The following is a 22910-nucleotide window of genomic DNA, read 5'->3' as shown; positions in this document are numbered from 1 at the left end:
TGTTATTTCATATAGAAGAAATTGCTCAAATGTCTATCAGTCACACTTGCAACTTTGAGAAAATGTTGTTTTGAAGATAAATTCATGCTGTAACATGATGACATGACAACACCTGATTGAAATGTTTTTAATTAGCAAAAATGGGTATCTTTTTTTCCATGGACACATCAATGTACAGATATACCCTTAAAAGTTTGCCCTGTGATCTGTGCAAAAAGGACTCCGTGTGTTTAGAGAATTTCTGGAGGTTCTTCCAACCACATCAAGCTGGCTTAGTAATGTATTCTCATTCAGAATATTTGAATATTCAGTACTCTCTATACGATAAGAACCAAAAACCAAACAATGCAGAGATTGTTTCATTAGTATGATTATATTATGTTCCGAGAACAAGTTGCACCTGTTAATAATTTGTTTGCAATTCTTACAAGAACACTGTGATGACTAAAACATAATGGGTTGAATCCAAATGTCACTCCCAGGCTCTGAGAGCATCACCCAGGCAGGATTTTACTTGGTGTATGATCCTGCACCAGGGAGGTGACTTCTGCCGTTTCCCACTTCACCTGCACCCCACCAGCATTTTATCTCACGCTGTCCAGGGGTGGGTGGAGAAGCTTTAGGAAATCCACCGTAACAGTGTAGGAGACGCTGCTGGGGTCTGTAGGGGGAGGGGGATATGCAGAATCCCTCACCATTTTCCCAGTGGGATCATCTGATGGACCAAAAGCCTTCCATGAATGGAAGGAGCATTCCCAACCATCAAGGGCAAAAGTCTGGGTCCAATACAGTAATTGCTGTAAGGAAAACAATTTGTTTAAATTGCCAGGTGCCACCTGTACTTTGGGGGGCCATTGAAAGATGAAGTGGTAACCTTAGAAGTAAGTAAACAACTGTGAGGCAATTTTCAGTGAAACAAATAAATGTTGTTTGGTCATTGTACATCTATTTATTTCTCTAAATTTACACATGTTCCTAAAGTAGACATTTCTCTGTATGTGATCAAAGTTGTAAATTCTGGTAGTATTTGTAGATGAATTTCTTACTGTGGCACATGTTATGCTTTGCAGATACTTGGTTACTTTGACTATGCTTTCACAGCCATCTTTACTGTTGAAATCCTGTTAAAGGTAATTAACTGTTAATTGATCCTTGTTAACTCAGACACAGCTTTAGCAATAATGTTTGTAACTTTTTGTTTACCTTCCAGATCCTAGGGTATGCAGATTATGTCTTCACTAGTATGTTTACATTTGAGATCATTTTGAAGGTAACAGGTTTACAAAGAAGTTTACTTAAAAAGGATTTTTTTCTGTGTGTCACCTGCCACGAAAAGGCACTTGAAGTGTTCTCCGCCTTTTCACACAACAACCAAATCTAAACCTTTTTTTGAAACCAAAGGATATTTTTCTTCATGGTTTTTATTCTATTTTACCTTTGGGTGCATGTAGAAGCTACTTTTTTACCATCACATCAATCTGACAGCTCATTTTATCCTTTTTTTCTACTTCCGGTTTGTCAGAAGAAGGAAAACTATTTCACTACGCATGAGCTTTCCTCCTCCCTTTTCTGGCATTTCAAAGAGAAAGATCTTAAATCTTTTAAAGGAGGAGCATGTAATTACTCATTTCTCTTTCTGAACTATATATTCACAGAGTTAAAATAGTAGACCACTATTTTCTTGCAAAGGGACTTGCAAGATACTCTACCCTTTCTAAAACCTACTAGGATGCTTTATCTTGGGTATACATTTAAATACACGAAGAGGCATGAACATGCTTACTTAAATGTATTGCCCATGCATGAGTTCAGAACTGGTATTTCAATGTATAGTCTGTGTACTGATTATCAAGGACATCCACCAGGGGCGCTCAGAATTCTGATGTACAGATTACATTGGTGCACAATTGATGCTGAAGTCAAGCTGCTCCACCATTGCAGAATAAGGAGGAACATATAGAAAATGTGAGCATGCATTTTGATGCCTTCGAGATTGGGATCATCTGTTGTAGCCACTTCCATCTCAAGTTGCTTATTGAGTATTCCTGGATATGACACAGGACCCAGTGGTATTATAAGAATCAGTACATAAACTTTGCATTTCCAGCTGAGGATCAAACATAACAAATCTATTTCCTGCTTTATTCATATTATTGTGTGTTCTTTTTACAGTGCATTTTGATTAACACTTGATAATGAAACTATTTTGGGCTGTTTACAAGATATGCTCAGTTTGATAAGGGATAAGGTTTTTAGTTTCAGTTTTTAAAATGTGCTGAATGTGTTTCATATTTCTACCAGTGTAGCATTTCAGAGCATGCTATTTTGAAAAGGGCATGTCTCTTAGCCCTTCTGTTGGCATGTTTTGCAGGAAAGTGGGAAACTATTTAGCATGATATTAGGGGGACTGAAATAAAGGGATATATGGTGTAAAGAAGATTGTTTAGATTATAACACAGCTGTTCCTCATTCTAGTGCAGGGATTGCTAACCTTTTATTGGCCCAAGGGTCTCATTCAGCCTTGCCCAGGAACCATACACCAATGGTGCATGCGACTCTCGCATGCACGCACACACACACATCACACACAGACCCCCTCCTCACCTGAACTGTGCTATGACCCCCAGCCTGCTCATTTCCCCCCTAGGCCAGGGGTCAGCCTGTTCTAGTGGATGCTACATTGTGCTATAGCCATTTGAAGTGAATTGTGCCCTAAAATTAGAACACATCAAAAACCCAGAACCTAGCTGTTCAGGATTATGTAACCAAAAGGAAACATCTGCTACTGATTCATGAACGTAGTTTCTGGTGGCTTACATTTTGTGTGTGCGCCTGCATTTTTCAGTCCACAGTATTTTATTTATCAGTGTTGTATTGTGGATAGCCAAAGACAAAATGTGCATTAGTGTTGCATCAATCAAATTCTTTAATTTTGGTCTTTTTTGTAGTATTCCAGTCTCTCCACTAAGCAAGATTCATTCAGTGCAAGCATCTTGTAAACAGCCTTGTGAATCAAGCAGAGGTGAAACAAAATAATTAACTATGACCTTTCTGTTTTCAGCTGACAGTGTTTGGAGCATTCCTTCATAAAGGATCTTTCTGCCGAAATTACTTTAATTTGCTGGACTTGTTGGTAGTGGGTGTGTCTCTTGTGTCGTTTGGCATTCAGTAAGTATTGCAATAAATATATTATGGGCTACTGCTGCTGTTCCTTGTTATGTGTATCTGCGATGTGGTACACAAGTAGCACTCATTTCTGTATTTAATAACTGGCCTACCAACAAGCAGACAATTGCCATAGTTCCTGGACTGAACAAGCTTAAAACAATAGACCATTAACAAATTATTGATCTTATAGCTATACTTTGAGGAAAGGAAACAAAGGAATGTTCGCTTTTCCAGTGTGTAGTTTAATAACTAGAAAAATGCTAGCAAAGGAATATCCTGAATAGTACAGGGTCCCTGTACAGCCGGTCATTTATGCAAGAGTAAGTTAAAAAGGTGTGCTGTGGGACATAATAGAACTGAAGGCTAAATCTGTTATCTTCCCATTGTGAACCAATCCTGACTCTATTTGCATTTTCTTGACCCTGCATCTGTATACCCCATCCTGAGTTCTGTTTCTTAATCTCAGGTAGTGACAAAATGTTGGGAACTGGCCTTTTACCTATTGCAAGCTTCAGGTTTCATTAAGTGATTTGTCCTTATGACTGTGATGAAAGTTCTTCTAATAGAGGGTGCAGATTTTGAATCTGTCTAGCTTCTTTTCTTTTAAAAAAAAAGAACAGGAGAAGAAAACAAGGAAAGATTCCCCACAGCGCTAGTTAGAAGGTTACAGGTTGCAAATGGGGTGTTATTCACGCTTGATTCTATGATGGTTCCTGTGCTGGAGACAAACCTGACTGGAGCCTGGTCTATAACTGTTTCTGCAGCTACTTACCTTGGAACCGTTGTTTTATAAATGTGGAGTATACTCAGCCCTGTCTAGGCTAGATAGATTACTCACAAGTTGCTGAAAGCACTTTGTAAGAACCCCCTTGAGCACCCTGTTGGTTTATTTATTTAGCAAAGGAGAAGAGGAGGGGAAGGAAGAATGGAAAGAACTCATACACTAATACTTACTCCTATAAGTAAATACAATTATTTCAGAAGTGATGAGCTGTTGTGCATGAGTATGACCTAATTTTGTCAGAGCTGAGGAATGAAATTAAGGGATGGCAAGTTAATGCTTTATTTGTTTTTACTTTTCATCTAGATCAAGCGCCATTTCAGTTGTGAAGATACTGAGAGTTTTAAGAGTCTTAAGACCCTTAAGGGCTATAAACAGAGCAAAAGGACTTAAGGTTGTTATCTGAATTTTCTTTTCTGAATTACAAACAAATAACATTAGAAACATTAGTTGGCATTTACCATTAGAAACATCAATTAATGTTAGAAAGTCATGGCTGCTTTGGAGCCAATGTTTATGCTTCCTAGAATAAAACTGCTTTTCAGCAACATTCAGCAACATTTTATTCATTTACATACACCAAAATGTGTACTGATTGCGATGTAAGTGCATGGCAGGCATCTTTAGGAAAGCTATTCCATAAACTGGGTACCACTGCTGAAAAGACCCTCTCCTTTGTTGTTAAATAGTATACCTTCCCCCAAACCCTAATGGGGTCTCTTTGTAGCCATCATGCATCACAGAGGGTTTCTGCTTCTCATTTTCCTCTGAGTGGTATGCTGCTTGTTATTCCATGTTTCCCCTGGATCTGGTCCTATCAAATTCCTCGCCCACCTTCTTCCTTGCCCCAGCTATTGCAGAGCAACAGAAATATTTACATTGAGGCAGCTTAGGGAACAGAAAACCTTTTCCATCTGCTCTAGTTGTAAAGGTTTGTGACTGCAAACCTATACATTTTCATGGGAGTCAGTCCCACTAAACTCAACAGGGCTTGCTTTTGTGTTGGAATTTCTAGGATCACACTGCTAGCTTCTAGTGAAGCTGTTTCAGATTGCCTAGTAGAGATAGCAACACTACAAATAGCAGTGAGATCACCCTTTAAGATGCTGCTCCTTATTGCTTACAAATTCTGAGGATGAAATTGAAAGAGCATTGTTTGGAATGCCAATGAGATCTCTTAATTTGCTAGGCTGCAATCGTATACACATTTATCTAGGAGCAAGTGGCCCTTAGTTCTGAGCTCAGTCGGTAAAAGCATGAGACGCTTAATCTCAGGTTCATGGGTTCGGGCCCCATGTTGGGCAAAAGATTCCTGCATTGCAGGGGGCTGGACTAGATGACCCTTGCGGTCCCTTCCAACTCCATAATGCTATGATTCTATGACATGCATTGTAAAAAATAATTAATGAAATGCAAGTTCATTGAGCATGATGATGAAAACACCCAATGAAAATTGCACTGACCCTTTATTTTCTTGACTTCCCCACAGCATGTTGTTCAGTGTGTCTTTGTCGCTATCCGAACTATTGGTAACATCATGATTGTTACAACTCTGCTCCAGTTCATGTTTGCATGTATTGGAGTCCAGCTCTTTAAGGTAAGAAGAGAATTCTAACCCTGCCCCCGCCTCAAACCTAGCAATTCCAGAGAACTGCACTAGTAAATTATTCTTTGCAAGCCTTACTGAACTCCAGTAGAGATGCATGTAAAAAAAGATAAGAGTAGTTAATAGTTCTGTGCCATGGATTCTACTTCCATGTTCTGTTTTATCCATAGGGAAAGTTCTATCGGTGCACAGATGAAGCAAAACAAAACCCTGTGGAATGTCGGTACGAACGTTTTCCTCTTAATCTTCCTGAATTGGTGGTTTTTTTAAAAAAAAGCATTGCATTTCCACAGTAGCTATCTGCTTTTTCCTCCTGTAGGGGAATATTTATTGTTTATAAAGATGGAGATGTGGAGAGCCCAATGGTGAGAGAGAGAGTATGGCAGAACAGTGATTTCAACTTTGACAACGTGCTTACTGCTATGATGGCTCTTTTTACGGTTTCTACTTTTGAAGGATGGCCTGCGTAAGTATACCATTTATGAAGGTCTTTGCTGCTATTTTTAAATAGTGAGCAGCTGCTTATGTTGGACATCATCTTCCTTTCGGCATGATACATTTGGAAGGACTAGGATCCTTGACTCTCACTGAAGGTAATGGGAAGTGAGGACATGTCTTAATAACTTTTTTATTATTTATCCTGGAGTTTTTTTCCACTTAGGAAGATCAGTGGAATTTCCTGATGATTTTCCAAATAGATAATTTAGTCTTTAAATAAAGCTAAAAAATAAATAAATTGAAACCTCTGCATTTTTACTTTAAATTAGGTGAAACTTTTGCAAAACGTGTAAATACAATAGTCTTGTTTCATAGTTCTCACCTGCCAGTTGCAACTAGAATTAACACTTTCAGTCTTCTTTACTTTAAATCACCTTCTTTCTATTTTTTTTTTATAAAAAATATGCAGGCTTCTGTATAAAGCTATAGATTCAAATGGAGAGAACATAGGTCCAATCTACAATTACAGAGTGGAGATCTCTATTTTCTTTATCATCTACATCATCATTATTGCTTTCTTCATGATGAACATATTTGTTGGTTTTGTCATCGTTACATTTCAAGAACAGGGAGAACAAGAATACAAGAACTGTGAACTGGACAAAAATCAGGTAATAAAGAATACACTTTTAAAATGTTATTAACATGGAAAGCGACGTCTAGTATCTGTTGTTTCAGAAGAGGATGCTCTTCCATTTTATTTATTTCTATTAAAGAGTAAATTTCCTCATGAACAATCATTGGATAGCGGTAGAGTGCAGCATGCAGACTTGGGCAACTGAAAAGTTAACCATGGCCATACTACACATTCATGTCTTTCTTTCATAAATAAATTGTTTCAGAAATAGGAAACCCCTCCACATGTGAGGTAGCCTGCATATAATGGAGGTATCTTAGGTTACTTCTCTGATGCGAAGCTTGTTTTGATGTTATTTCCAGTTAAATTGTGACCCTCACTGCTGTGTTTGAAATTTCTGCCTTTTATAGCGTCAGTGTGTGGAATATGCTTTGAAAGCTCGACCTTTGCGTAGATACATTCCAAAAAACCCATACCAATACAAATTCTGGTATATGGTGAACTCTACTGTCTTTGAATACATCATGTTTGTCCTCATCATGCTGAACACACTATGCTTGGCTATGCAGGTAGGAATTGAACAAACTGCCAATTACTCACAGGCACAGAATACACATGGAAACTGTAATGTAAACTAATGTTAAGCCACTTTGCAGTAGATTTAATTATAATTCAGAATTCTAATTGCTTGCATAATTTAAGGATGAAGCCTTGTGCAGGTGTTAAAGGCACCAGAACATTCATTGGTTCAAGATTATGAAAAGAACTAAGGGGTTTTTTTTGTTTTTTGTTTTTATTTACTGCCTACAAATATTCTGAATAGTCTTCTCATCTGTTTCATTTGCAGCACTATGGGCAGTCTAAACCTTTTAATGATGCAATGGATATTCTAAATATGGTTTTTACTGCAGTGTTTACTGTTGAAATGTTTCTGAAACTCATTGCATTTAAGCCCAAGGTAAGAGAATTTGCATTGTTTAGTTAGGATTAGTTATGCCTTTGGATCAGTTATTTTAAAACCACATGTTTTTTCTGATTAAAGAGACAAATAGCAAGCAAGGTTTCGTGGTAAAGTATCAGAGAAATCTTCACAGAACTATTCCATCTGATAATGCTGTGCATGCAAACTGCAGGAAATGAGATGTAGACATGTTTTTTAAATGGTTGCTGAGTAATAGATGCGGTCAGGAGTATATTGTTGTTAACGCCCCTCTTTCTAAATAATTCCTTTCAAGAGCTGAAAAGTATTCTCCCACCACCTTAAATTGTACATACACAACACAACAATTATTCATGAACTTTTGTAGACAATACTAAGGTTAAATAAATACTATGGATCAGCTAGCACACTTGACCACTTTAGTAGCATAATATCACAAACCACTGTCACATAAATGGTCAAAATTAAAGCTGCTTGAACACACAAGTATTTACAAATTGGTTCTTTTGACAGCTGTTAGTAAACATTTTCAAAGACACCAGCAGGTTTGAGCAATGGTGAGCACTTCATATAAACCTGAATTTGAAACCAAAACTTTTTTTAAAATTCAGAATTTGTTAATTTTATAATTTTGATGTAGATTTCTTATGTACAATCTAATTTCAACCATTTTCTTGTGCCTGTGGCCTTGCAGCGAGCTTTTGCAGCCTGAGGGCTACATTCCAGAACTGGGCGTGGCCAAGACCAAAGTGGGTGTGGCCAGCCCACAAACACAAACCACACTTGCACACAACACACATCCATCCATCCTCTCACTGACTCACTCAGTCACACACCTGTTTTGTCATGCACAGTTCCCGCCTCTCACTCCTACCTCCCATCCGTACACGTTTAGACTTAAAAATACTGTACCTTCTATTAGTTCTTATAGGAATTTCCCACCACACATGTCTACTTGCAGTGTGTAGGGCATATTCCGTAGAAAGTGCATGGGGAAGGCTAAGCCTTCCTTCCCCAGTTGTGAAGCTCCTGAAAACAACCCTACATGGCAGGTGGAAGGATGGGAGCCACAGGCTGCATCTGGCCTTTGAGCCTTGGCCTCCCCACCCTGACTTAAAATGCAGTTTTTTCTTTGAAGGCAATAAATAAATAAAAAGCATCTTCCTCTTTTTTTGGAGAACAATAGCGTGCTGCATCGATACTCTTCTCCCTGCAGAAAGGAGAGTCAGCCTATGTGTTCGTGGAAGTTCCATTGCTGGAACATCCTCTTATTTTATTAAAAGCATCTGGGGGAAGGGGTAATTTGGATAAGGGTGGGGTTCCTCCCCACATTGATTACTAGCCAGTATCCCCCTTCCTCCAAGGTGCTCTTAGCTGTGAAAAGAGAACTGTATGGATTAAATTCTTAAGTCTGTCAAGTTTTCCCCTCTGCAGCTGATACCAGCTTTGGAAGGGGTAGTTTAGGTGAAGGCAGTAGTGCAAGGCAGAGGGTCAGTGCCCCTCACTGTAGCCCTAAACTAAATTGAAGGGGCCATGCCTGGTTTTGGAGAAATTAAACAGCATCAGGAGCATAGGCTAGTCCTACTGTTAGAAGAGGTGGTCACTTCAGGCATCAAAGGCAAGGGGCAAAGATGGGTGAGGACCTGTTGAAGGGCAGAGCCATGAAACCTGTTCTGCTTTCCTTAAGCTAGCCTGCTTTCCTCAGGTGCAGTGGAGGATTTTCTTCTGCTGACAGCATTGAAGTAAAATTAAACTATCAGTTTGGTTGGCTTTCGTATGTGAAGTGGGAGGGAGGGTGCCATCTTGTCCTTCACCTCTTGGGCTGGTCCTGATCAGGCGATCCAATTACAGAACATCCATACCATGCGCAGTGCTTGACCATTCTGAATGCCAGCTGAAACTAATGTTAGATGTATAATTTCATGAAAGACAACTGTTGCCTAATTAGATATGGAATTGTTTCCTTTTGCCATTTTGAATCAGATTTGTGTGCCAAAAAAGAAAAGATACCTAGTAAGTAGATGTACATTGGGTTTTTGCAGTGATGAAAGCTGTGAGATGTGTGATGCAAGTATACTTGCTGTGACTTGTCCATATATTGCATTCTCCCTTTTCCAGAGTCATCTTTATTTCTTTTACTTAGTGTTATCTATTTATTTATTTATGTTTGCTTGCTTTGGCTTTGCACATTGCTGGGAACAATATTTGTACACGCTGACAGGAAAGGTTTGCCTTAAGAGATTGATATGTGACATGTTCCAATATTCTGGCAGGTCCCATAGTATCTCCACTGGACTCATTCCTTCCAAGTAGAAAGTCTGCACAAGACTATCACACCACGATGATAGGGTCTTCTAATTGCCTCCTGCTCAGTAACTCATGTTCTGCTTGAGGGGAAGGTTTTCATTATTATTTTTTAAATGATATTTATTAAAGTTTCAGAAAGAATTACAAAAATAAGAAAAAGAAATAAAAAAGCAACAAAAAAATACAAAATACAGAAAAATAAAAACAATTAAAAACAAATCCATCTTTCCATATCTTGTCTTTCATTTACTTGTTTCCCTGACCTCCTCACACCTCCCTTTTTTGTATTCCAGTTCAGTTAGTTAATTCAGCAAATCCTTTCCCTCTTTGTTTTTATCTTAATCCTTTATCTTGATATATTATAACTTTACGTTCTCACCTGTTAACAATCCATTTTTGCATACTCCTTTGTAACATTACTGCTAAAACCAGTTAACTTCATTCCAACATCATTCTAACATTCAATAATTTATACATCCTATCCATCTTTCACCATATTCTGTTATTCAATTTGCCTTACTTTATCTAACCTTATCTTACCATAAAATACCTTAAAACTTAAAAACTTAATGCTTATTTATACATAACTCCTTATATCATTTCTACTAAAGCCAGACAATTTCGTTCCAACGTTCTCCCTAATATTAATTAATTTTACACTAATTCCCAAAATAAAATTTTTTCTTTATAGACTCTTCCAATTTTCATCCAACGTCCCTTCTTCCTGGTCTCGGGTTATGTCAGTTCTTACTATCCATTCCATCTAGTCCATCAACCTGGTAGTCTTATGTCCGAGGCCTTTAAATCTCTTCCATACCCCTTCTGCAGATCTTCTTCTTCTTGTTTATATTTGCACTTTTCCTTGTCTTTTGTTGGTCTCTTTCTTAGTTTCTTTCCTTTCTCATTGAGGAGTAGGTCTCCGGGGGATTTCCACCCATACTTATCTCCATCTCCCCTCATCAGACCCACCCATTCCCACAGTCCCACTCCCCACAGCCATCAATATAATCCAGAAGATCTTTAACAGCATATTTCAAAATCTCTCCAAAGTTAAGAGCCTCCTCAGCTCCAGACACCCTCTGGCCCATTCCAAGATCATTCTTCCAAAACAGCGACTTGTGCTCCTGCAGGGCCTCGGGTCTCTCCATTTGTATTGCTTGAGGTACCACCGTAACTTCCTCCATTATTATCTGCCCTTGCATTTGCCCAGTCGAACCAGTTTCCTGGATTAGTCCCTGTATGATTTCTATGTCAGTATTCCCTATTTGTCCACATTCACTGATTACAACAGTCATCAAATCCAACTTCTCGTTCATCAGATCCACCTTCTCATGCAGCTGCTCCAACAAAGCACTTGTCTTGCAAAAAGCAAGCACCAGGGCTTCTTCCAAACACATTTTTATTCAAGGTCACAGTCTGGTCCCACGATGTTAATCTCACAGCTGTGAAGTCCCCAAGTAAACTGCAGCAACAATTTGACAAGCTCCCTCTAGAGGATACAATTTCTATTTGTATCCATCTTTTTAAAGCATGTCCAACAAAAGAAAGTTACTTTCAATTTTCAAATATTTTGTTTCTTTATAATGCAAAAGGCAACATTGGAATCAATTTGTTTCTCTTTTGCTATCTGTCAAAATGTTCCGTTCACAGTCAATGGACGTCTCCGATAATTTCTGCCTCTGACACCCAGTTCCCAGGGTTGAGACGGTGGAAACTTATTTTCCTTTACTCCCTCTCCTGCAGGCTTGAACAGTTAAATTCCCCCCCTTTTCTCCTGCTTCCAAGGGGGTTTTAGTGGTTATAAATGAAGGAAATTTCGACCTTTGTAAAACAACTTTCCAGGCTATTAGCTTACAAGGTTTTTGCTTCAGTCTATTTACAAAAAGCGGAAGGCGGACTTCCTGATTTGAACCTTCCCGCTTCGGTGCCAAATTAGGATATTTCTTGATCCAATTTTCCGTTTCTACTCACGGGTACTTATTTAGAGTCCAATTGTCGACAGGAAAAAGTCAGCGTTCTCCGGCAATGGCAATGCGGCTTCCCTCCGTGAAAATAGCAGTCCGTTCGCAGCACCGCGCCGCTCACCCTACTTCGCTCCGGAGCCCCAAAATGAGGTTCCCTGTGAGTAGGGGAGGCGCTCCTGGTGCTCTGCCGAACCCCACGTTCCCAGGCTTCTTCCACCTGGGATTTCTAGCGGGTCCACACCTTCGCCGCGGCGGGTAGACCCAGTTTCCACGGAGCCAGTTCCTCCAGTCGGAGGAACTCCGCCATTCGCCGATGGCGCTAACCCGGAAGTCTTGAGGGGAAGGTTTTCATCCCATCAGCATTTCTTCAGGGGTGTCTGATTCCTGTCCATGGTTAATCTTCAAATACTTGAAAGTTGTCACATAGGACCCAAACCAATGAGTTCCAAAGCTATGATTCTAATAGAAACATGGCTCACAATGCTTTATATTGCTTGAAATTCTTTTTTTATGCTAATATTGTAAGAACAGAATGTGAAATTACAAAGAAAAATGAAGACTGTATTTCATAGGGTATTTCATGGGATAATCATGGGATTATCAGGAAAGAACCTGATAATAAAACTCCATACCCTTTAGAGATTTCATTGAACAAATGAGTCTTCAGAAATATCTGGTGGTTTGGAATAACCCAAGTAATAAAATCTGGAAGTGCTAGTTATGCTGGTTTGTTTGTTTTTATTTTCCTTCCCAAATTTGAGATTAAAAGATACACTAATAGTACAGAGCAGAACTGTTTCAAAGCTGTTTTAAAAATATTTCTCAATAAGCACACACAAGTAGCTTAAAACGAGCAAGGGGCTTAAATGCTGCCCATTAGCTTTATGTAGTCTGTCTTGCCTTTCACCATTATGTCACAGTGTTTCTGTTCTGAGTACCATCTTTTTCCATTTCAAATTGACTTGGTTCATTTTCAAGTGCTTCTTAAGGTATCTTAATCATACAGCTATCAAAACTGTCTGCTTATGAGTGGTGCAATTTTGGGTTGGCTACCCTACTTTAGCCCACACATATGTTTCAATGCTACTCTGCTGATCTTTTGATTTTCAGTACTATGTTAGCTTTCTCAACTCGTAGAAGCACACATTTACATCCCCTTCTCCCCTGAATCTTCTGAGTGCTGTAATTTTAGCTTTTTCACAGCTCATGACTACAGGGATTTTTTTTTCATAAACAATAGTGGTGATGCATCAGAGTATTGAAGGACATCCTGTACAAGAAACCTGGGAGAGGCAATTTGCAACCGACTGATCTTACTGCTGCCCAAGGGTCAGCTTTTCCCCCAAATAGGCATGCTATAGGAATTTGATTTCTGTCATTTCCGGTGCAAACTGACATGATATGCACACTCTGGACCCAATGTGTGGATCAAAATCTAATGAGCCCCTGGGAATGTGCACTTATGCAAATTTTGTAATCCACTGCTTGGTTCAAAAAATGTACCATTCCCCCCCCCCCCCAAAAATGTGTATTTTGGCCTAAAATACATTTAGAAGTGTAAATGCATTTAAATATTTCATTAAAAAAATAATCACAGAATAATGCAGAAGGCAGATGGAATGGATTTATGAATAAGCCCGTGTGAAATTGTCACAGATTGGGAACAGATTGATCTGCCTATCGCCAGCCCCAGTAGTTTAGGAGAACATAATAGCCACCCTAAGTTGTTGTATAGTTTCCAACCTTTTACCCTTTGGAAAAGGATTGGAAAGTGGACTCCTCTGAGGGCAGGGGTATGGAACATCTGGCCTGTGGGCCTAATCAGACCCACCAACAGGATCCAATTTCCACCCTGTCCTATACAAACCTGTTTACACTGCTCTTCAGATTTCTGTCAGCATGTGGGGATCAAATCATGTCACATATCAGCCTTTCCTTCAGTAGACAATATTGTTTGGTTTTTCTCATGACACCATGGATTTTTGTTTGAAGTAATTTCTGTTTATGAAAAAACTAAACAGAATTATGCAAATATTTTGACATTTCATATGTAATCACAACCGTTTGCACCCTGCCTGCTCTGTTCAGGGCTATTTTAGTGATGCCTGGAACTCGTTTGACTCCCTCGTCGTTATTGGCAGCATAGTAGACATCGTTCTCAGTGAAGCCGATGTGAGTATACCCCAGCCAAACCCCTTCAGTCCCACTTCTCTCTTTTCTGTTTTCCTACTTATTTCTATTATCTGGACAAGTCACAGAATTTGGATATATTTCTAAACTGAATGCAAGCCGTTCATAGTTCAGCTATGGCAATTTAGGAAAACAACTAGCTGCTGTTGGCTTCCCATTTTCTCAGACTTGAGGTGAAAAATGCAGTACTGGTGCATTGCGGAAGCTCAGATTGTGTTTCTGTGTTATAACACTGTCCTTTTTCTTCTCTTTCTTTTCTGTTTCTGTTTTCTCGTGCTACTGAATGCTTGTCCTAACAGCACTATTTCACTGATGCATGGAACACTTTTGATGCCTTAATTGTTGTTGGTAGCGTCGTTGATATTGCTATAACAGAAGTTAATGTAAGTAACCACCATTCACCCCACTACAAAGTAATCGCTGTCCGTCAGAATAGAATAGAAAAGTAGAAATAGAATTAACGACCCATGAATCCCAACACCGTTTTTGGTTTTGTTTCCGAGGAATGAATTGTTTTAGTACTGTGTGAAGCAGTGGTTCTATCATTAACGCAGTAATGGCTGCTGACGGATGCACAAAAGCTAAGACAGAATGAATTCAAGGCCATCCTATTACAAAGGTGTCTAAAGGAAATTCAGACCTGTGCAACCTGCTGATTCTCCCGTGTCTCATAGTTGACCAACTATAAATAGTAGCTGGATTGGGGCTGAGTAAACTTCCTGCTTTGTTGCCTGCCTGGGATTAAAAATAAATGGCTGAGGGGCTAAACTTGATTTGATGACTCATAGGTTGCCTAGACCTGATTAGTGTAAGCAACTGGGGAACCTCCATTGCTTTTGGAGAATTCACTTTATTGGCCATGTCTGTGATGCAATTGTAGTGTATTTCTAAGCTATTCTTTTGGAGTTGTTGCTAAGCACATAGAGCTGCTGCTTGCTGCCCTGCCTCCAAATACCTTATTCCTCTTCTCCCAAAGGAAACAGTCTCCATATTTCCATTAGAAGGTAGATAGTTCCCATTTCCTGAGGGTTATAGAGCTCCACAAAAGATTTTATTCAAGTCTAACAGGATTCAAGCAGTTTCCAAATTAGGGTTTTCCCCCTTCTTAGACATTCACTTGCACAGATAAATAACCATTCTCTTCCATCATCTCTGAGTTCAGGGTTCTGGAGATTTTTTGAAATCTTAAACCCTCTTCAGACTTAAATGAACTCACTGTTCTTGTTCTCTGTAAATTAGAGGACAAAGGTCTGAATTGGGAAACTTCCTTGATCGTTGGAGCCTTCCCACACATTTTAGAACTCTAATTTTCCAGGATTCTAAAACACATAGGGAACTTTCACAAGTACAAGAGGCTTAGAATTCAGGTGGCCATCCTTCCAACTCATGGAAGAGGACATAAGCCTTTCAAAATTGATTCTTGAATCTTAATACCTAGCAGATGCCATGTATTATTGTTCCCTAGAAATACTGTCCTCTGGCTTTCTGGAGTACAGTGTTCATAAGAAAGCACACAGATACCACCAAATTTTATTTTCATGCATATATCTCACACATGAGGGTTTCTCATCTGAATGAAACTTTGATTGAACAGATTCTCCTCTTTGCCCTTGAGATATACACAGATCTTGGCACATTCTACTGCTCTGTGGCCTCTAAATATTGAAGAAAAGGGGACAGTGAAAGTAGGGCCCAGGAAGTCTCGTCACTGATTATCAGCTGGTAAAGGTTAGTGGGCACAGATGAAGCAAAGAACTGGGGTGGGTTTGGAGAACCCCCAGAACAGCATGCATGAGAGGGGAGAGGGGATCATTTTATCTAGCAAGCTTAAAACTTTTGCTGATAGAACAGTCAGAAGCGTGTGATGCTAGATTCCTCCCTTTCTATTTGCGCATTCCTCATTTAGAAGAAAAGTTGCTCCAGATTCAAAACCTGGACTTCCAGATGTAATAAAATGAAATATTTTTTATTTGTGCTTGCTCAGTGTTTTTGCATTTAGGGGGCACATAAAGATTTGTTCACCAAGCAATACTTAACTAGCCCAAAACATAACTAATTTGGAATAGCAGATACTCAGATGCTCAACCCTATGCAAGAAATACTTTCCTTGAAAACATATCCAGTTTCTTTAAGAACTTAGCTGCCTGCTGTAAACAGAGCTGACAGCTTAACATATATTGTAGTTTACACATTTGACTTGCAATGAATAGATACTTTCACGCTGTATACTAATAACATCTGTAATAATCTGTGTCTTCTTCTTTTAAAGATAATGATGTCAGGTTATTTATAATCCTAGAAAAATGCCGTTCTTGAGAGTGGCCAAGAAGACTTTAAAATTAAAGTTTAATATTTTCAAATACTACCACCCAATTAAATTATACACTATTTTTACTCTAACCTTAAAATGCTGCTTTAAACAAGCAATGTGCCTTCTCTTTGATGTTTTCTTAATCCAGTAATGACTGAAATCCTCTGTAATGAGGGCCTAAAACCTTGTCATATATATTGGGACAGGAATAGATTAATACTCCTCACTAGAGTAATGACCAGATCCATGCCTAATAATTTTTAACTTATCCTTATTCCTTAACTTATTTTAGAAATGAGGAGGAGGCTGGTTAGGCATTAGTTTCTGAACTTGATATGTAGAGCATTGGGCTCATGCACACGTATGCACCATCCTCTCTGGGTAAAAATATTTATTACATTTTTATCCCATCATCCTTCGAAGGAACTTAGATTGGTGTAAATGGTTTGCCTTTTCCTGTTTTATTCTCATTCAGCCACCCTGTAGGTTGGGTAATGTGAGAGAAGATGATTGGGCCAGCCAAAGTTAGCCAATGAGATTTGAAGCTAACCAGGTTTCTCTGACCTGCATCTTGACATACAATTGAGTTCAGCACACTGGCTCTCCAGAAGCATTGAACAACTTGGCTAAATACCATATTAATCTGAATTATCGTGGATTTCTCTGAATTTGTTTTACCTCCCTCTTTTGAAAGAGAGGGTCAAATAGTGGATTCAGAGAAATCCACAATACAAATTGATGTGCTTTTCTAGTGGGACCAAAATTACTTTCTACTGTGGGGCAAGGAACTAGGGATGATGCATGAGCATGCAAGACCACAAAACACATCCCATTTAAAATAAGGTACCATTTGAGTTTCCTTTCAGTGTCTCGAGTACCAGCTGTCATCTTTAAATTTGCCTAACTGCATGCTTCTTATGTGAAAGCAATGTCTCCATGGTGGTGCATTCTTGGAAATGGAAGTAGCTCTAGGCCCATAAACAAGATGGTGACATCAGTTTGCAGGATGGCAACATTTGCTATATTAAAATAATAGCAATAGTCATTTGTACAAGAACGATTTTGACACATTTATACAAGTGAGCAACTTGGACTTCTTAAATACTATTATATTCTACTCTATTGTAGCATTGCGAATATGTGTCAGTCTTATAATATTTGTGATACTCTAGGATTGGGAAATGAAGTTCACCAAGCTTCCAGAGAAACTTTGGGGAGGAGAGGGACAGGAAACTGCTGTAGGATACACTCAAAAGCCTAGAAAATGTCTTGAAACTCCACTTCAATGTTTATTGTTGCATTTGTTTCAATAAACTCAGGGACAGGTACCTTAACCTTACGGTAACCAGTCAGATAGGTTATGCTAAGAGAGAGCTACTTGCTCTGCAATGAACTTCTAGACCAATCAGGGTTGCCCACATGTAAACCCAGCACTTTAGCCACTACTCCATTCTGAACCAAAGCCTGCAGGAATAGGTGTGTTGTGAGAATTATAGTTCAAATATTGTGCTATATTGCAATACTGCTGAATTTTATGCATTTCTGTTGTGTTGTTTTAACTGGTTTTCATGTTCATTTTACTTTTAGAAATTTTTAAAGGCAAGTGAATATATACGGTATAAGAGTTTACAGATCAAAAGGTCTGTTAAAGGCCATAACATATCTTTGTATATTTGCTCACATTTTGTCTAAAGGAAATGCCACATTGTACACAAAACCCCTGAACGACTCTAGTCATCTAAATGCTTCCATCTCACTCGGACATGTGAGTTATTCGTGAACATTACATTCTGGAGACCAACTATATAATTATTAATTGAAGGGCCTATTTCGTACCATTTTTCCTTGGATATCCTAGTGGGCCTTAATTGTGCTACACTTCTATACATATGTACTATAAATAACCACCAAACTTTCACCTCACTTGAAAGAAATTAGTTGGACAATTTCTGAAATGCCGTTTTGGGACATTCAGACGCCTTGGCCCTGTAAGGATTGTAATGTTCTCAATTTTAGCATGTCAAGGGTAAGAAACAGTTTGGATGGCTATTGCGGGGTTCCTCAAGAGCATGTTCACTTTGTGTTACACTGCTTGATTTTTTTAAAAAGCTTCAGTCATGGTGGTGTAGAAGAAAGAGCAGGTTGATTTTTAAAAAAAATAAATGCCATTTACTTTGCCTGTTTGATGGACTGCTAACAGAAAGCACTGAAGGGGTGCACTGTCAGACTTAGTAGTTGCCAGACTTAGTAGTTGTTGAGGTTAGGGCAAAATGTACATAGCCAGTAAGAGCAGAGTCTTAAAGCTGCTCAGAACAGCAAACAAACATATCCCAAAAGTCTTTCCCACGTCCTGAAAGTATCAACTGATCTGTGGTTTTCTGCAATTGCGGATTACCTCCTTTCAGTTCCTTCACTGGTCAGGACCAGGTGGTGGTATTCAGAACTAGGTGATTGCTGCCTTGCTTTCTCACGAGTCCTGACAACTATCTGCTCTCTTATATCTCTTATCTAGTGAACTTCATTAGCAGTAAACATGTTTACAATGAAACAGGGTCTCAAGTAAACGGATGGAATTTGCTTAAGAAAACCTAATCATATTGCTATCACCTGAAAAGTTTCCTGAAGATTATTGAGCAATTATAATTACATGCCACCCATCACCCAGAGGTCACAGGGTTACAACCACAAGCATCATGAACAAACTTAGTTAACAGGACTTTCTACCTCTGGCTGGTAGTTTTGGAGAGACTGTATCCAGTACACTTCCAACCACTACAGTCCATACATGCCAAGAAGCAAATTACTTGATAATGCTTTAATGTAAATAGCATTTTTATATTGCATCTCAGATTCCCAGAGTGGTGAGATATAATTAAATGCCAACTACAGTGGCCCTCTATTTCCCCCTCCCTAATTGTCCACAGTGCGTTGGAAAGAGGACTACAGGACCAGTGTCATTTGTGCGCAATCTGGAGGGCAAGGTTCATGCTTCTTTGACATAGGGGGGAAATAACTGGCTTTGTTCATTTCCTGCCCTTCCAGTTTTGCACTAAAACATCAAGCCAGTAGTGTTGAATATGGGGCGTTTTTCTTAAGAAGCACCTGGTTCACTTTGGCACTAAATGATTGTTAAATAGAAGCAGGAGTAGGCATGAAGAAGTGCAACCATCCCTCACATGAGTGCTGTTTCATCACAAGGGTGGCTCTTTTTGGAGTGCTTGTGTAAATTTTCTCTAGAATTAATTAACACATGAATACTAAACCAAAAACAACTGAAGCTGATGTATGTGTTCTTCTTGGTTCATTGATCTTACAATCACTTTGTAATATTTTCAGTGACTTTAACTCTGCAGCATTACCTTATTTTGGTTTTTATTATTTTATTTATTTTGTTACTTTTATAATTTTTTGTGTTTTGTGCTTCTTGTTTTTAGCACTTTTGTAAGTCACATTAGGCTGTGTTTTAAGTGGAAGGGAGGAGTGTCAGTTATCTGAAACAACCAAATAAAATATCCACCCATATAGGATTTAGTGGACTATTATTGTGGTAAATGGTGGCTGGAAGGCACCTTGTATGTCTCCTTCCAGGAACTGCTGCAGCCAGCTGGTGCCAAACATACTGCTTTCCTTTCCTTTGGACCACATCAGTGAGGCCAAGAGAAGGGTGGTCTTGCCATCTGGGCAGCCCAGGACCTCCATACACACTGCCCAGGCTTGTACCCTGGGGAGGTCACTTCAGTGCTGCTAATGCAGTGGTTTGACTTCACCCCCAGAGACACACTCCATTGTTTCTTGAGACAGACTGATGCAAACAAATAGTGTGAAATTAGAATAAAGATGGAGGTGAGCATGACTTGGCACGGCTGAGGGCATCTCCAGAAAAGGGGTTTTTCCTGAATCCCCAACAAGAAACTCAATTGTGGAGAAACTTTCTTTTTCAATGCTCAGATTTCTGAATCCAATTTTTTAATGGAAATGTGATTCCGCCCCCCCTTAGAAAGCAAATCCTTTCAGGTTAATAGGGTTATTTGGATTGTAGCTGTATAATGATCAGGGCCAGCCCAATACATTTGGCACCTGAGATGATCCACAAAATGGTGCCCCCCTACCCACCAGGGAGGGGTGAGTAGAAGATCAACATCAGGAACAAGGGCAGAACAAAGATCTACATTGGGATCTGCTGCTCCTGTCAGTCTTGCCGCATGAGGCAGTTACCTCACCTTATCTCATGGGTGGGCTGGCCCCGATAATTGTTGCAGTATAAACTACTGCAGTCATTCCCTCTTAACAGCAAATTCAGATGGTTGGATACCATCAGTTTAGAAGTGAAACTGGACCGTCCCAAAATGGAAGTAGTTTCCACAGAGGCAGGTGATTTCCTAGGTACTCAAAAGTATATTAGTTTGTTAATTAAAAAAAGAAGGCATTTTTAGCAATGGTTTAACATGAACCTGTGAGGTTTAGGTCTTAAAGAATAAATATAACAATTAAACCTATAGAAATAAAAAAAGTCTATAGCAACTCGCATCCGTCTGGAGATAGAACTTCCAGGTTCCCACTGAATGCCAAAGGCCTGAGCTCCTGTCTTTGTTGCTGTTTGGCTGTGCACGTGTATGCACTGCTATATAGTCTTGGATTTCTCCATTGTTTTCTATTGGTGGTTCTCAGTTTCACCCTAGGGAAGAAGAATGAAGTTCTTAAGGAATGAGAATGATACAGCTCTACTAGCTCTGGGTGATCCAATATAATGCTACATTAGTATTCAGACTGTAGTTGGTTGCTATCATCTGTGAAGAAAGCCCTAATAGCCAAATATGAAGATTATATATAGTGGCCCAGGGTTTAGAATGGGGCATGCTTAAGCATGATAGTAGCAGCAACACTCTCATGGTGTTGTTCTTAACAAACAATCCCATTTCTAGGGCATCATAACCCTATCCTCAGCAGTTGCAGGTTAGCTGCTACAAACAGATGATTAAGACTGCTTCGTTTAAAGCCAAAGGAGATATGTGATGACAGGAAGGGACAGAGAAAAGTTCCTCCTTTAAGCAGAAAAACAAACAGAATTTTGTGTCATTCTCCTGAATACCTGTCCCACTGTTTGTTTGAGGATGATGCATTTCTTAAATATCGATTGGACAGAAGATTGTTTTGCCCTTAATGGTTGGACAAATGATTCGCCAACGTGTTGCATGAGTCACACTACTTCTATCAGCAGCACAGGTTGCATTTTTCTAGCTTAATGATTGGACGGTAAGCATTCTTAAGAAGGCATACAAAATTAAAAAGTAAACTGAGTACATTCCAGTATAGTGGCCTCCGCTGCTGTAGGCAAACTGAGGAAATTAGCATTGAGAGTTACGATACGTATATGAAATATACAAAATATTTACAGATGCAAAATAGGTGGCGAGAGGTAAGAAGGAAGGTACAGCATGCATGATGCAGGGTCCCTCTTCAAGCATTTTAATGCAGTGTTCTTCAGCCTTGGGTTCCCAAATGTTGTTGGACTACAACTCCTATCATTCCCAGGCAGGTGATGACAGTTGTAGTCCAACACCTGAGAACCCAAGATTGAAGAGCGCTTTTCTAATGAATACACATAGGTTAAGGTGTTCCTGCCACCATCATCCATTTTGCTCAAATGGGCACCTGAGAAGGACTATTGTCTATTAATTAGGCTGCAGTCTTAACCATACTTACCTGGGAGTAAACACTACTAAACATAGTGAACCTGTTTTCTGAGTAAATGTGAGTAAAAGTTTAATATGTAATATTCAGGTGTGTGTGTGCTATTTTAAATGTATTAAAACATTTAAAGATAAGCAAAACACTGCTAGTTTTTAGCTCACTTGAGGCTGCTAAACTGCAGTTTATAAACAAAGGTTTTTTACATATGGGAAATCTGTGTTGCAGAGCGAGCATGCTTTATTTGAGGAACTATTAAAATAAGATTTAGTAGCCCTCTTCTTCCATAGGCACAAACGTTAGGAGACAGCACCTCATGTGCTTCAGCCAATGTTCAATCAGTATTTTGACGGTCTGTGTGTCTGCTCAAATAGCGCCTGTGGTTGATATAAGTAGGTCATACTGTAACTTCATAGTCATGTGGAGCCTTTAGAAGAGTCTGTCTGTATCTATAGTTGGCTGATAGTGCTGAGTGCCCTTTTTTATATCTCAGCTATCTCTGTCTTGTGAGTCTTAACCTCTCCACTCTCTGTATAAGTGATTATGTGATCTGTGCTTTTCTGTCCTGTCCTGTCTTGCCTGTATTGATTTGCCTATCTGACCACAATATCTTAACTCCCATTCTTCTGTTCTCTTAAGATTAGCAATAAGTAATGATGCGTACAGTGATAGTGAGCGCTCATAAGAGCACATTAAGAGCACGACTGGATCAGACAGCAGAAGGCATCCTGTCCAAAAGCATGCCTAGCAACTTGTTTCCCACAGTGGCCAACCAGATGCCCGTTTATTTTATTTTGGTCTATCTATATCCTGCCCTATACCCAGATAGCTCTGGATGGGGAACGATAAAATTCAACTAAACGCTGAAATCTCAAAATTA

The 22910-nt window shown here is 39.2% G+C and overlaps 1 protein-coding gene across 35 annotated transcripts in view; it reads left to right on the top strand.

The window, feature by feature from the left end:
• Positions 1-22910, top strand: part of CACNA1D (calcium voltage-gated channel subunit alpha1 D) — a 195465-nt gene that overhangs the window by 123304 nt on the left and 49251 nt on the right. For 7 of the 35 annotated variants that reach the window (XM_083602889.1, XM_083602888.1, XM_083602869.1 and 4 more), the window contains 12 exons: positions 1071-1130; positions 3062-3168; positions 4256-4343; positions 5439-5546; positions 5726-5778; positions 5875-6021; positions 6463-6664; positions 7041-7199; positions 7478-7588; positions 9554-9583; positions 13930-14013; positions 14331-14414. In XM_083602889.1, coding sequence (XP_083459015.1) covers positions 1071-1130; positions 3062-3168; positions 4256-4343; positions 5439-5546; positions 5726-5778; positions 5875-6021; positions 6463-6664; positions 7041-7199; positions 7478-7588; positions 9554-9583; positions 13930-14013; positions 14331-14414 — 1233 coding nt within the window. Of the gene's footprint in view, positions 1-1070; positions 1131-1210; positions 1271-3061; positions 3169-4255; positions 4344-5438; positions 5547-5725; positions 5779-5874; positions 6022-6462; positions 6665-7040; positions 7200-7477; positions 7589-9553; positions 9584-13929; positions 14014-14330; positions 14415-22910 lie in introns of all 35 variants that reach the window. The other 28 variants (XM_083602876.1, XM_083602877.1, XM_083602873.1 and 25 more) reach the window with 9 other exon arrangements.

Source organism: Podarcis filfolensis, assembly GCF_964270895.1.
Source record: "Podarcis filfolensis genome assembly, chromosome: 2".
NCBI classification, from domain to species: Eukaryota; Metazoa; Chordata; class Lepidosauria; order Squamata; family Lacertidae; genus Podarcis; species Podarcis filfolensis.
Note: the sequence above shows the minus strand (reverse complement) of the source record. Positions and strands in the feature narration are given on the sequence as shown.